Here is a 15064-nt window from a genome sequence, read left to right on the forward strand (position 1 = left end):
ATCCAAGCCTCGGCGGCTGCCGAAGAGCCCATCCATGCCTCCGATCCTCTCCCCACGGCTTGGATCCCAGCCGTGGGGGAAGGGTGGAAGGCATAGCCGGGCTCTTCGGCAACTGCCGAGGCTTGGATCCAAGCCTCGGCGGCTGCCGAAGAACCCATCCATGCCTCCGATCCTCTCCCCACGGCTTGGATCCCAGCCGTGGGGGAAGGGTGGAAGGCATGGCTGGGCTCTTCGGCAACTGCCGAGGCTCGGATCCAAGCCTCGGCGGCTGCCGAAGAACCCATCCATGCCTCCGATCCTCTCCCCACGGCTTGGATCCAAGCCGTGGGGGGGTGGAAGGCATGGCCGGCTTCTTCGGCAACTGCCGAGGCTCTGATCCAAGCCTCGGCAGTTGCCCATGGCAGGGCTAGCCCCCGCGGGTCCGATCCAAGCCACGGGGGGAAGGTGGGGAGATCGGATGCCTGTCAGGCATCCTGGGTTCGGATCCCACCCACCGCCAGTTACTCAGCCTTGGGTAACCGGTGGCGGGTGGGATCCGAGCCCGGGATGCCTGAAAGGCATCCGGATCCCCCCGCACTCCCACCCTCCCCCCGCGGCTTGGATCGGACCCGCGGGGGCTAGCCCTGCCATGGCTGGACTCCCAAGAGTCCAGCCATGGCAGGGCTAGCCCCCGCGGGTCCGATCGAAGCCGTGGGGGAAAGGTGGGGAGATCGGATGCCTGTCAGGCATCCTGGGCTCGGCAGCGCGGGGCGGCGGGGACAGGGTGGAGGGGTCTCCCCACCCACCCTGTCCCCTTCGCTGGCAGCCACCCCCGCCGCTTTCTCCAGCCTGGATCGGGCTCCTGGGAGTCCGATCTCGGCTAGGGAAGGCAGCGCGGGGCAGCGGGGACAGGGTGGAGGGGTCTCCCCACCCACCCTGTCCCCTTCGCTGGCAGCCACCCCGCCGCTTTCCCCAGCCTGGATCGGGCTCCTGGGAGTCTGATCTCGGCTAGGGAAGGCAGCGTGGGGCGGTGGGGACAGGGTGGAGGGGTCTCCCCACCCACCCTCTCCCCTTCGCTGGCAGCCACCCCTGCCGCTTTCCTCAGCCTGGATCGGGCTCCTGGGAGTTCGATCTCGGCTAGGGAAGGCAGCGCGGGGCGCCGGGGACAGGGTGGAGGGGTCTCCCCACCCACCCTGTCCCCTTCGCTGGCAACCACCCCCGCCGCTTTCCCCAGCCTGGATCGTGCTCCTGGGAGTCCGATCTTGGCTACGGAAGGCAGCGCGGGGCGCCGGGGACAGGGTGGAGGGGTCTCCCCACTCACCCTGTCCCCTTCGCTGGCAGCCACCCCCGCCGCTTTCCCCAGCCTGGATCGGGCTCCTGGGAGTCCGATCCCAGCTAGGGAAGGCAGCGCGGGGCAGCGGGGACAGGGTGGAGGGGTCTCCCCACCCACCCTGTCCCCTTCGCTGGCAGCCACCCCACCGCTTTCCCCAGCCTGGATCGGGCTCCTGGGAGTCCGATCTCGGCTAGGGAAGGCAGCGCGGGGCGCCGGGGACAGGGTGGAGGGGTCTCCCCACCCACCCTGTCCCCTTCACTGGCAGACACCCCCGCTGCTTTCCCCAGCCTGGATCAGGCTCCTGGGAGTCCGATCCCAGCTAGGGAAGGCAGCGCGGGGCGGCGGGGACAGGGTGGAGGGGTCACGAAGGCTTCCAGGCTTTTGCCTGGAAGCCTTCGGGATCCCCCACCCACCCTGTCCCTGCCAGTTTTTAGTCCATTGGAATGCATTAACCGGGTTTTAATGCGTTTCAATGGGCTTTTTAATTTCGCTTTACGATGTTTCCGTATAGCGACGTTAATCCTGGAACGGATTAATGTCGCTATACGGGGCGCCTCTGTACTTAGATCTGCTCCCCAAAGCTTCATCAACTCCATGTACTGTCTCCTTCTTTGTCCCATCTGCCACGGCCTATGTCCCATCATCTCCATTCCCCTTCTTTCCATAGTAAAGTTCACCATTTGCTGCACTTCTACTGCTGACATCTCCATAAGAGGTGTTAAATTAGTTATCAGTTGCACTGTATCTTCACCTTCTTTTCCTGAAGACTTTTGGGATCTAGAAGTAAAATTGTCTCCCTCTCTTTGTAATTTTAGTAAGTTAATTTCATCTTGCTTTGTTTTCTGTTGTGGTTCTTCCAGCACTGCCTTGGGACCCTCCAGTTTCTTCTCCGTCTTCCCTGTAGATTTCATTTATGTCCCTAAGTCTTTAATTTGTTTTCTTTTTTCTTTTATAGGCACTGTTTTTAGCAAAAGCAAAACCTTGAATTCCCTGGGGAAAAAACCTTGGCCACAATTCTCTTGCTTTTAACCAGGTATATGACCACTCAACTTGTGAACAGCATTTAGTCAATTAATTGTAGTGGCTTGCATAATTTCCCTTCCATGCATGGTTAAAAGCAACCTTACTCTGCACCTTGTTATTTTCCACAGAATACTATGGGCAGAATACTGTTTATATGCAGAATACAGTCGTGCCCCGCTTAACGATTACCCAGCATTACGATGAATCCACTTCACGATAATGTTTTTGTGATCGCAATTGGGATCGCAAAACGATGTTTTAAATGGGGTTTTTTCGCTTTGCAAAGATCGGTTCCCTGCTTTGGGAACCGATTCTTCACATTACGATGATCAAAACAGCTGATTGTCAGGTTTTCAAAATGGCCGCTGGGTGCTCAAAATGGCTCCTTGCTGTGCTTAGGGACAGATTCCTCGCTATAGAGGCACCGAAAATGGCTGCCGTATGGAGGATCTTCACTGGATGGTGAGTTTTTAGCCCATTGGAACGCATTAACCAGGTTTTAATCCATTTCAATGGGTTTTTTATTTTCGCTTTATGATGTTTTCGCTCTACAGCGATTTCGCTGGAATGAATTAATGCGAGGCACCACTGTATAAGAGAACCAAATTTATTCCGCAGTTACACAAGTAAGAGGCCACACTGTTGGAAACAATGGGTCTTTCTGCTTGGGCACATGATGAAAAACAAGGAACCATACATGGGGCAATTCATACCACATGTGTATCTTAGCAACAAGCTACTGGTCAGAACTTTTTAAATGGAAATTACACATCTTGTGTGGAAAGTTTTTTTCTGCAAATTCTTGCAGAAATGCCAAAGATGCAATATCAAAATGCATTAAAAGTACAAATATTTTTGTAATCTCATCAGTTGTGGGGGAGAGGGTCGCCATCGATGAAACAAAGATTTAACCCCTATTCCAAAGAATATGTGTAATTATTTTATTTTATCCATACGCGTTGAGTAATGTTACTTACAATTAAATTTGGTAACCTTCAATTTGGTAACAAAGAATCTGCAATTTCTGTGGTTTAGAACCAGACTCAGTCACACACATCCTCTGTTACTGCCCTGAGTTTAAAGATATGCGTGCTTGTCTATTAGGTTCAATAATTTCACATTTTTCTGGCCCTCCTCAGTTTCTCACAGGTTTCCTCTATGACTATTCACAAAAAATAATGGCCTTAGTAGCCGAGTTTCTTGCAAAGGTTCTCTTCTCCCAGGTCTCTAAAAATTAACTAGACTACCCCAAAGTATCAGTGTTTCTTGTATTTTTTAGCTGTTTAACTACTATTATGTGTATCTCTATTTACTATTAATTTCCCAAGTGCATGTTTTTAAGTTTCCTATGCCAATAAAGGTTACCAAATTGAATTACAAAACGCAACTCCATAGCTGAGCATGAATTTGATTCTAGATAGTTGTGATCAAAACCCCACACTGGGTTCATTACAAAGCAATGGATTTGTAGCTGCAACCTTTTCCTCTGTGAAAAGTTGTTCTCTACATACTTCAGAGCAAATCAGCTTTACACATGGTCACCATGGCACAAAATCTAACTGACCATATCTTAAGCAGCAGGAAGATCACGTTTTAGCTGCTCGGTGATTGTTGGTTCCACCTCAATAACATTAAAAGTTTTGAATTTCCTGAGTAAATATATGAAGACGGCACATTGCCTTCATATTTACACTTCAGTGAAGAACAGGGATCAAAGATCAAGTCAGTAAGAAGGCGGAAGATTATGGCTGTAACCTTCTACTCACTTTCTGGAACTTGGTGGGACTTATTTCTGAAAATATGTATTTCAGGTTATACCATAAACAGATGGCTCTCCCAGTAATAGCCTGGCTGGGAAGTAGGGAGCTTAGTACATTTTTTAGAACAACTGGAATTGGTTAAATTAAACACTTAAATCTTGCATTTCTTTGGGTTGAAAGATGAAAGAATGTGAGAGAAACAACTAATATCTGCTTTTCTTTTACAACCCTTCTTGCCCTCTGCTTTCCTGTCTGCAATAATGTGTGGCTGCAGAATGAAGGCCAGGGTGAGTGACAATCCATAGATTTTGGAAATTGCTGAGTCTCTGTTATCTTAATGTTGATCTTCTTCCTTTCTAGCCATTAAACCTCCATTAAACCAATCCAAGAAATCCAGTTTTGCCTCTGCAACCACCACTTTCCCACCTTGTCACAAGAAAACTGAGGACTACTTGGTGAAGTATAAATTGCTTGACCAGAGGGGCCGAATGAAGAAGATTCAGCATATTTCCCAGCACTGGAACAGGAAATAGATCAGGAATGCAGTTTTTTTTTATTGGAGGACATATTGGAACAAGTCCAAACGCCACTTGGAAATCAAAACGGTTATTGAACAACCCAAAAAACAAGCATGTAATGTAATAAATGCAATGGAAGCATCATCAGGATGTGCACTCTCTGATTTATGAAGATGAGCTGGAGATCCCATGGTCTATCCACAAAAAATTGGTGTAACAAAATATTAAACACATATTCCCTAACAAACAATTGGTATGGTCAAATCTGATACCCAAGAATCTTGAAAGGGAAGACTGAATCCAATTTTACAAAGGTAGTAGGGGGCAAGTATGTAAGCATCAAGCAACATGGCTGCTATCTTCAGTTAGGCAGGCATAGGAAATGAAAGTAGAGATAATTAAGTTAAACCCCTCCCCTGCGGACGTGTATCTAATCCTATATTCTTGATTGCATTGTTGCCTGACGGAAAGGTCTTTTTCATGTGCTCACCTCTCCCTGAAATCCACTTGCACCTCCTGTCACCCGATCAATATATTTTTATGCCACTACTGTGTATAGAGGAGAAAAGACATCATAAGCATAGGAAAAAAAAAAAACAAGCATCTCCTATGCTAGACTAGTACCATGGAAACAATATGTCACATTTAATGTGGTCATTCTACAGAATAAGAGAACAATTGACTGGTCACTATTTTAATATAGATGGCTGTTTTCTTTGGCAGCGTCCCTCCCACTCCTCCCTCTCCCAGGTCCCTTTCAATTTAGGAAGAACAAAAGCTGGAAACAACCAAAGGCTTTAGAAACATGATTGCACTCAAGTATCATTTTCTAATCTACGAGTTTGTGGGCCAAAACCAAGGCTTTTCTGTCTGACATGTTATCTTCTAGTGAATGAGGAGGAGTGTTACTGGATTCTTGAAATGAAAAAGAACACCTGGCAAAATGAGCAGCTTATCAAAGTGTGAAGGAAAATGGAAGCTATTGTGACAACTTAGAGTACAGTGGGGTCTTGACTTAAGAACGGCTTGAGTTAAGAACATTTTGACTTAAGAACCACTCTCATAGGAAAATATTGACTTGACTTAAGTACTTAGATTTGAGTTAAGAACTGAAAAAAAAAACACGTGGGAGGCAGGGAAAGTGCAAAATTTGAACTTTCAGTTAACTGTTGGCCAGTGAAAGGGGTGCCTGTCTGCTTCCTCACTCCTCCCAGCGTTTAGAGAGTGGATTGGGAGACAGTCTTCGGACTGCCTGGTACTGCACTGCCTGGACTGTATTTTCCCTGCCTTCCCTGAACCTTTCTTGACCTAAGAAAAAAAGAAACAAAATATCTCCCTCTAGTGGTCGAAGGCAGAATAGCAGCTTCCCATTAGTTTCTATGGACGGAAAAAAGCAGATACGGATCAAATGGTTTTCAATGCATTCCTATGGGAAATGCAGATTTGACTTGAGAACTTTTTGACTTGAGAACCGCCTTCCAATACGGATTAAGTTCTCAAGTCAAGACCCCACTGTACAGTGTGCAAGTGCTCATCATGACAGTTGTCATAGCCATCTCCCTGCATTTAAAAAAAATACAGGCAACTGAATCAGTCCGTATAAAGCGACAAAGAATAGATCTTTTGTAAAGGTAATGCTTTTATGTGCCCATCTGAGACAAAACTACCATCAAACACTTAGTACTTCCATAAGGATAGCTAGCAACAATACAGTGGTGCCCCACAAGACAATGTTAATCCATTCCATTGAAATCACTGTCTTGTGAAAACATTGTCTTGCAAAATGTGATTGCCCATTGGAATGCATTGAAATCCATTTAATGCATTCCAATGGGGACAAATCGTCGTATTTTTTTCCCGAAAATCGCCCACAGGGAAGCCATTTTTCAAAGCACCAATCAGCTGTAAAATCGCTGTCTTGCGAAACATTGGTCCCGAAAACACCCCTTTTGCAAAGCACGGTCCGAAACATCGTATAACGAAAATCGCCCATAGGAAACACTATTTTGCAAAGCGCTATAGCGATCTCAAAAACTAATTGTCACGCAGATTTGTCATTTTGCGAGGCAATCGTCTAGCGGGGCACCACTGTATATAATTTCTGGGACCATCTGTTTCTCTCCCTGCTACTTTGAAGAGTGCTGCTAAGCTCAGAGGGAACAGTGAAATCTGCAGTGGGAGGAAAGAATGATGTCATCAGTCCTGTTAATCAGGAAGTTGTTGCCAGCAGTTACCACACTGCTGGCAACAACTACACTTCAGGTAAGAAGGGCAGGTGGAAACCAGGGCTAGCACAAGACATTTTTCAGTTTAAGGCAGCACAGCAAATCACGCTTCTTCTTCTTCCCACTTCAAAGTCAAAATGCCAAGCCTGGCCAAGTTATTTTTGCACCCGGAAACCAAAATCCCACAAGCACAAGCTGTATTCCTTCTGCTTGTAGAAGAGTGTGCAAGTTAATTTTTTTGATTCTTCTCCATCCCACCTTATGGATCACCTGGTGTGGCCTCTTACAGGATTAGGATGGGATGGGATGAGAAGGAAAAACCAGAATGATCTGCTTTCATCAGCCCAGCTGTAGGCATCTAAATGTAGATCTGTTTAACCCAATAATACATTACAAATTAAAAAGCAACTATTTGCTGCCATTTGATGACCCCAAAAGTCATTTGCCAGAGGGAGCCCCTCCTACTCTCCCTATTCCTAGAGCTGCAACCAGGAAGCACTTCTCCAGTCGTTTCAGTCGTTCTGCCCTATTTGCTGTGGAAACATTCACACAAAAACATTCCTTTTGACAAAGGAACTTTAATGAATGGGTGGGGGAAGGGCAGCAAGATGCCAGTGGCTACACAAACTGAGAATGAAACCAAGATAATTGTTGAACAAATGTATTCTAATTATAAGAATGGAGGTTTTGATAGGAAGAACTTCCTGAAAGTAAATGTTGTTTAGCAGAAGTCTGGGAATAAATTCTCCTTCATTGGAGATGTCCAGAAGCTGGGTGATCATCTCTCGAGGGTGCTTGAACTGGGATTTCCCAACCTGGCGAAAGGTTGGACTAGATGGCCTTCTGGGGTCTTTCCAGCCCAACAGTCTATGATCCTATGTTTCTGTTAAAAGATGTTTCTGAGAAACGTGTAACCGTTAGGCTCAAATAGCACATCGCAAGTCAGTTGTATATTCTCTTTGATGGACTAGTTCCATGTGTGGAAGTTCTTGCCCCTCTGAAACTTTAATTGGAGATTGGAGATATAAATTTTTTTTGCTATATTACTGGTTGTCTCTTCATTACCTGTTTCTTTAACAGGGGGAAATGAATCTATCATACCAAAGCTGGTAAGATTCAGGGCAGGTGCAGAAGAGGAGAGATGTGGTTTATCTTTTTTAATGTTATGATTAAAAGGAATACGTATTTTTTTGAAAACGCATTGCTTGTAAAGAGCTGTTAGGTTACCTGTATTAAAAGTTAAATTAAAATACAACACTGTATTCTTCCAAATGAGCCTAGCATGTGTTTGTCGTCGTGTGGGTAAAGGCTTCGCTTTTTCTCAGTGTGTCCAGACAGCCTCACATTTTAATTTAATTGGCTTTTTAAAAGATAGTATATGATATATTTATATTTTGGCTTTATATTAGAACACCTAATACTTGTTTTACTTTACAAAGCCAATATGAGTTCTAATAAAATAAAATAAAATTTAAAAAATGTGTTCATCTCCCTGATCCAACACTGACCTCTAGTGTCCAAACAGAAGTATACCAAAATGCTATTTTTGTTTATGGCCCATAACGATCCATGTTTCAAAAGACACATAGTGCTGAAATAATACACCATAGACATTTAAACACTTACATACTTTTTTAAAAAAAATAACTCTTAAAGCTCACTGATGTGGATTGGGAGAAATTCAAATTTCTCAAAACAAAGGAATTCAATGAATAGACATTGTCTAGAAGGGTGGGATAAAAATCTAATAATAAACAAACAAATAATGAAATCTGATATTCCTGCGGTGATACAATTTTCCTTTCCAACTCACCTTTTGAGGTATTAATTTTTACATCTTTTTTCTTGTCAGACAAGCTCTTCCATTGCTTCTTGTCATTTAAAATTTGTCTTCATTTATCTACATGATTTCAAAGCAAGTTAAAGTTTAACCATGTTCAATGGCTAAATGGCTACATTCAGAAATTGTAAAGATAAACTACGCTACTAGTTGGTGCTGCATCTAGATCCACTTATATATTTTGGTGAACATCTTGTTGCCAATATGTAAAGTGGAAGGGTAAGCACATAACTAACCCCTCACAATGGCATGCTTCTTATTGCATGACGTTTGCATGAAGCATGACAAACTTCATACCAATGGAAACAAACCATGGTTTGAAGGTGGCTTTGCAAACTGTGGTTTATCCTAAGGATAGTTTATTATGATGTCTGAATTAACTGACTATTGCAAGCCACAGTTAGGGCTAGGGATGGAAATCATACATGCCAAATTCCTTGTTGTCAACAGTTTAAGCTATCTTGGTGTGATGAGACACCTCAATAACAGATCAAAGACTAATGAGATTCCTCAACTCCAGCTGAGAGTGAGAGAAGGATCTCCCAGTTCTCCTGAGGATCTCTGTAATTTGCAGAAAATGCCTCTAGTGTCCTTTCCTTTTAAAAAGCAAAGTACACACATACACACCAAACACAGGAGTACAGGCTGATTCTTAATATGTGACTTAGCTTTCAAGTCATGGCACTTGACAGACGGCACACTTTTGAGCAGATGGGTGCTTTTGTGCAAAAAAAGGCAATTTATGTCAAAGAAAAGAATGTTGCATTTCCTCATCACATCTGCAGACAATCCAACTGAAGACTTACTTCTGTATTTAGGACTGTTGCTCCATTGGTCTGTTCCACCGTGAAGATGGGAGAAAGCTTATGAAGCTGATTTTGAACAGGCTCTGGGAAACAAAAGCAGTCAGGGAATTCTAAACTGGGGGTTGCCTATGGTACATGTGAAGGGTCAAAACATATTTTGGATTATTAATTATGGCTAGTAAACCATGATTTGGTGTGATATCTGAACTGAGCCACCAGCTTATAAAATACAGAGACACAACATAAAAGAAGTGGAGAGTTCAGTGCACTTCACTGGTTGGGTATACATTGGTACTGAGGTATTCTACTAAACAATTCGTTTGATTTGTACAATTTAACTAGACTCCATGAACCAACAGCAAATACATGTACTAAATTCAGAAATTTTATTAGAATAGATGTAATTATTGTGGAATAATTATAAATTTATTATTATAGACACTAGAATTCCAGGCAGAATACAAATAATTTCCCTGCATTTCTTTATCAGCATTCACCACGGCTCGTCTTGAGGAAACCATCTTGATATACAGAGGATCTAAGAATCACAGGCAAATAACAAACTGTTTGCTAGCCCAGGAAAGAAAGATTTACAAATTGGTTTTAATACCATGAAGCGGTCATGCGATTGGAAGGATCTAAGTAAACCTTGAAACATACCAACTATTTTAAATAGAAGCACAGAAATCTCTGTAGGAATCTTGGTGTGGTTGCCACAGCTTGTGCAGGGATGAAGAAACATTTTGGTTCCAGGACTTGATGGCCTTATAGGTCCCTTCCAACTTCACATTTCTATGATTCTGTGATTCAGGAGCTAGCTCATTCAGCAGGCTAGGTAATGTCAGCATTTAGGATAGCATCTGACCCCTCCCTAGCCCTGACCTCTGCCTTTACCCCTTCTGTGCAAAGCGGGACATGGAGTCTTGGTGTTCTTTGTCCCTTTCAGAAAGTCCCTAAACACTCATTCCTTCAGACAGGAAGAGAAATAAAAAGGAAATCCCAGTATGTCTGAGCATTGATCCATGATAGCAGCTGGAATTCCCTGCACAGAATGCAGAAAACATTGGGGGATCCAGCTGTTAACTTCTGTTCATTAGAATATTACATGGGGGAATTTTCCCCACTGAAATGAATAGGACTAAGAGGAAGAAGTAGAGTCCAGGGTCTGATACACAATCTCCATGCAACTATTCCAACCCTGATTTTCAGATAACAGTTACAAAAGTATTGTTACATTAGTGGTAGGCTCTATGACTATGCTGAAATCTGGAAAATCACTTATAAATCTGGAAAATCACCAGGAATTCCTCACCACCTCTGGCACAGGGAAGAATGTTGTGTTTCCTCATCCTCATACCTGAGGACAAGACAAGCGGGGATTTACCTCTTTATCCAGGATGATTGTTCCCTTTCATTGGGAGAATTTATGAAGTTGAGTCCTGAACAGGAACTGGGAAACAAAAGCAGGCAGGTAGTTCTAAATTGGGGTTTGCCTATAGTACATCTGAAGGATCAAAGCATATTTTGGATTAATTATGGCTAGCAGATGATGATTTGGCTTGATACCCTAGTGGAGCCATTAGCTTTTTAAAATAATGAGACACAGAGAGAAATAAAGAGAAGAAATTCCACCTCCCTTCTGAACAGAAAATCCAAATTTCTACAGAGATGGCTGGCATTATTGGAGTAGTGTGAAATGAAAAAGAGAAAGCTGCTGTCTCAACCATCAAGGTGAATGTTCTTAAATTAGAACACAGGAGTCTCTATACCTAATCAGATAAAAGGTAAAGGTTCCCCTTGACATTTAGTCCAGTCATGTCCGACTCTAGGATGCGGTGCTCATCCCCGTCTCCAAGCCGTAGAGCCAGCGTTTGTCCATAGACAGTTTCCGTGGTCATGTGGCCAGCGTGACTAGACACGGAATGCCGTTACCTTCCCACCGTGGTGGTACCTATTTATCTACTCGCATTTACATGCTTTCGAACTGCTAGGTTGGCAGGAGCTGGGACAAGCGATGGGAGCTTACTCTGTTGCATGGATTTGATCTTACGACTGCAAGTGTTCTGACTTTGCAGCACAGAGGCTTCTGTGGTTTAACCTGCAGTGCCACCACATCCCTTTACCTAATCAGATAGCACATAATAAAAAGGTTGTGGCATTACATTTGGTTAGCCACCGCTACAAATAAGAATTTGGATTTGAGATATATCAAGCCTATGCTTAAATGCTATAATAATAATAATAATAATAATAATAATAATAATAATAATAATAATAATAATAATAATAATAATAATAATAATAATAATAATAATAATATCTTAAAACTGTAGAGCTGGAAGTCCAGACCCCGTCAAGGAGGCACAGTGAGGAATCAAACTCCCAACCTCTGGTTCTGCCTAAACCACTGAGCTATCCAGCATTTCATATAATAATCTTAGAAATGCAGAACAGGAAGAGACCTTATGGATCACTGAGTCCAGCCCTTATCAAGGAGGCACAGTGAGTAATCGAACTCTTAATGTCTGGCTCTGCAGTCAGATACTTAAACCACCGAGCTTTTTTTTTTCTCTTTGTAGTAAATTTTGACACATAATTCCACTGCATCTTCACGCTTCATCTAATGCACTACACAAGCCACTGTGTACTATCTGTATACAGAATGACATCTTGTTGCAATGCGTGTCATCATAGAAAGGCTGCACAATTTAAGCTTGAAAGCAACATAGAATGTTAGCCAATAATAATTATAATAATAATGATAATGTAAAAACAAAAGCCAAAGGAGAAAAACAGTTCCACTTCCTCCAAAAGTGGGCCAAAGTTTAGAATAATTATCTACACAAATACTGTAATTCCTATTCCACTATATTAGATTACATCATTTATATGACACACAGTACAGACATTTCAGTTCTGGAAAATTCTCTTTACAGATGGCACTGCATTTTCTAATTTGGAAGTTGCAAAGATGGATTGCTCTCATCAAATTCTAATTCTGAGCGTGACATTAAATCTACATTTGCTAATAAAGAAAGTACAACCAAATTACTTGCACAAATGAAAATAATAAACAAAGTTTGTCCTACAAATTAAATATTTAAATTAACATTTACAACTCTGGGCTTTGTCACTTATTAACAAGTTTTTCAATGGTGTAACTTTGTCTTAAATTATCTGTAGAAGTGCTTACCTCTCTCAGATAAAAGGAGTACATGGATTTAGTTTAAGTGATAGGAAGCAAAATTACCAGGCGCTAAGTTGTTACTAACTGCTAGGTGATACAAGGTGATAAAAATGTGATCTGATTTGGAACTGCATGTTTATGTGTTCCTGTATCCCAGATGATAACCAGACAATAGACACAATATTTGTGTTTACCATAAAATTAGTAAAGAAAACCCAAAATATGTACAGTATACGCCTCACTTATGGCATTTTGCTTTGCAATCCCCCCTTTTGCTTTTATGTCTACTTCTGTGTTCCCCAGTGTCCCACTATTAGCACCCACAACTTAGTTTTACAACCTCCGCAACTGGTACACCGACAGCAGGAAGTGTGGCAGGGCAGAAAACAGAGGGAGTTGGAGGTGATGGACTGGGAGAAAGGGAGCAAGTCAGACAGCATCAGACAGACAGAAGTGAGAAGACAGCCAAGTGGGGTAGAAGATGCAAGCTTGACAGCAGAATATGGATGGAGAAAAGAGAGGACAGTCAAGAGGAACAAAAGGAGCAAGCAAGGCAATGGAAAGTGGATAGGAAATGGGAAAAGATAGCAAAGGGAACAAAAAGAGCTAGCAAAACAGCAGAGGAGAGAGGACAAGGGCAAAAGAAAGTAGATCTGAGCCTTAAGTGTTATCTGGAAACCAAACTCCTATTTTAATATTGATCCCAGTCGGGAAGTAGAGTTTGACTTAAAGTGGCCTGCTTTACAACCAATATTGAGGAACACTATGGAGCATTGGGTTTCCAACATAAATGGGTGGGTTTCCTGCTATGTCTTATACATAGCCAAATGAGAATTGCCAAAAAGGAAAAAAGGTACTGACTCAAATAAAATGCCAATATTGGTTCAAGGGGTAAGTGTGCGGCTACAACAGAACTGAGGCAAAGGACAAATTGGATGAGCTGGAAGTCTCATGCATGGTTTCATGATGAGAGGGGCCTGCATTTTTATTGGCAGAAAAGCAAGGATAGGATAGTGTTGGAAAGCTTGGTGGGGTGAAGGCTGGTGGGGAAGTCGTGCCATGAGCCGTAAGCTGCACATGAAAGACATTCTGCAGCACTTCAGCTTGATTACATTTCCAGCAGAAATAGAGTCCACACCAGACTTCATTCAGAGCACATGAAGAAGAAGCAAGTCACTGAGAAAACAATAAGACTGAAAGTTGCTGTGGATTCAGGAGGGAAATAATAGATGTTAAAATGTATAAAAATATGTAAAACAAGTCTCAGCTGATAGCAGAATAAAAGCAACAACTGTTAAGTATTCATAGATAGGAAGGAGTAGGGATAGAATAATATGTTTCATGCAGCGTTTTGGCATGAGGGAATTCTTCTGGGGCAACTGTCTTCTTTTTGACTTTATAGGTTAATTCCAATTGACTTTATATGTTAATTCCTAAAATACTTAAGGTACATGGTCATTTTTATTTTAATTGTAGGGAAAATTTGGCTCAAATAATCCATATTTACTTCAATATGCAAAACAGATAAAATATATTGTACATCTGAAAGCGACATGGTTTATATTTTTGGGTGGGTTTTTTAAGGCTTTAGAGATAATACTACCATTCAGTCATACAGAATTATTTACAAAAACTTGCTGATATGATGGGATGTTAAAAGGGTGACGTTTCTGCCTCTTTTTCTTCATCTTCAACAATCACAGTCTGCTTATCTTCTTTAAGTAATTTAATACCTTCAACAAGAGAATGAAGACAGGTTAGTATGTGAGAGTCATGAATGTACCTGCCTTAATGATCCAGTCAACTACATATCTCATCTTCCACAGGATAGTGTAAATATAGGGTGAGGTCTTGTTGGATCACTGCATTAACCAAGTGGCTGAATTTTACTTAAAATATACATATGCCACCCCATGCCCATTAGCTAGCCTAGACTCCCAGCTTTCATTTTTAAAAAAACTGTATTTGGATCTTGTAGAAGGAAATAATGTACATAGTCAGTATTCTACTAGTGTTTTACAATAAGTGAGGCAGCTATTGTCTTTCAGTGTGCTTGTGGCTATGAAAATTGGAGATATTAAAGGAACATTTTGTGCAAAGACGGACATGATAAAGGACAAAAATGGGAGGGAACTCACAGAAGCAGAAGACATAAAGAAGAGGTGGCAAGAATACACAGAGGAATTATACCAGAAAGTTCTGGATGTCTCGGACAACCCGCATACTGACCTTGAGTCAGACTTCCTGGAGAATGAAGTCAAGTGGGCCTTAGAAAGCATGGCTAACAACAAGGCCAGTGGAGGTGATGGCATTCCAGTTGAACTATTTAAAATCTTAAAAGATGATGTTGTTAAGGTGCTACACTCAATATGCCAGCAAGTTTGGAAAACTCA

The 15064-nt window shown here is 42.5% G+C and overlaps 2 protein-coding genes across 6 annotated transcripts in view; one reads left to right on the forward strand and one right to left on the reverse strand.

Moving 5' to 3' along the window:
• Positions 1 to 5029, forward strand: part of PDE1C (phosphodiesterase 1C) — a 480765-nt gene extending 475736 nt beyond the window's left edge. For all 4 annotated transcript variants that reach the window (XM_073003805.2, XM_073003806.2, XM_073003808.2 and 1 more), the window contains exon 18: positions 4456 to 5029. In XM_073003805.2, coding sequence (XP_072859906.2) covers positions 4456 to 4628 — 173 coding nt within the window. In that variant the 3' untranslated portion in view covers positions 4629 to 5029. The remainder of the gene's footprint in view (positions 1 to 4455) is intronic.
• A 5750-nt stretch (positions 5030 to 10779) lies between these two features.
• The window catches only part of PPP1R17 (protein phosphatase 1 regulatory subunit 17), a 29895-nt gene continuing 25610 nt past the window's right edge, over positions 10780 to 15064 (reverse strand). The window contains exon 5 of one of the 2 annotated variants that reach the window (XM_078377515.1): positions 10780 to 10934. In XM_078377515.1, coding sequence (XP_078233641.1) covers positions 10909 to 10934 — 26 coding nt within the window. In that variant the 3' untranslated portion in view covers positions 10780 to 10908. Of the gene's footprint in view, positions 10935 to 12806; positions 14405 to 15064 lie in introns of those variants that run through there. The other variant, XM_020803396.3, reaches the window with a different exon arrangement.

This window comes from Pogona vitticeps, chromosome 6 (genome assembly GCF_051106095.1).
Source record: "Pogona vitticeps strain Pit_001003342236 chromosome 6, PviZW2.1, whole genome shotgun sequence".
In the NCBI taxonomy this organism is placed as follows: Eukaryota; Metazoa; Chordata; class Lepidosauria; order Squamata; family Agamidae; genus Pogona; species Pogona vitticeps.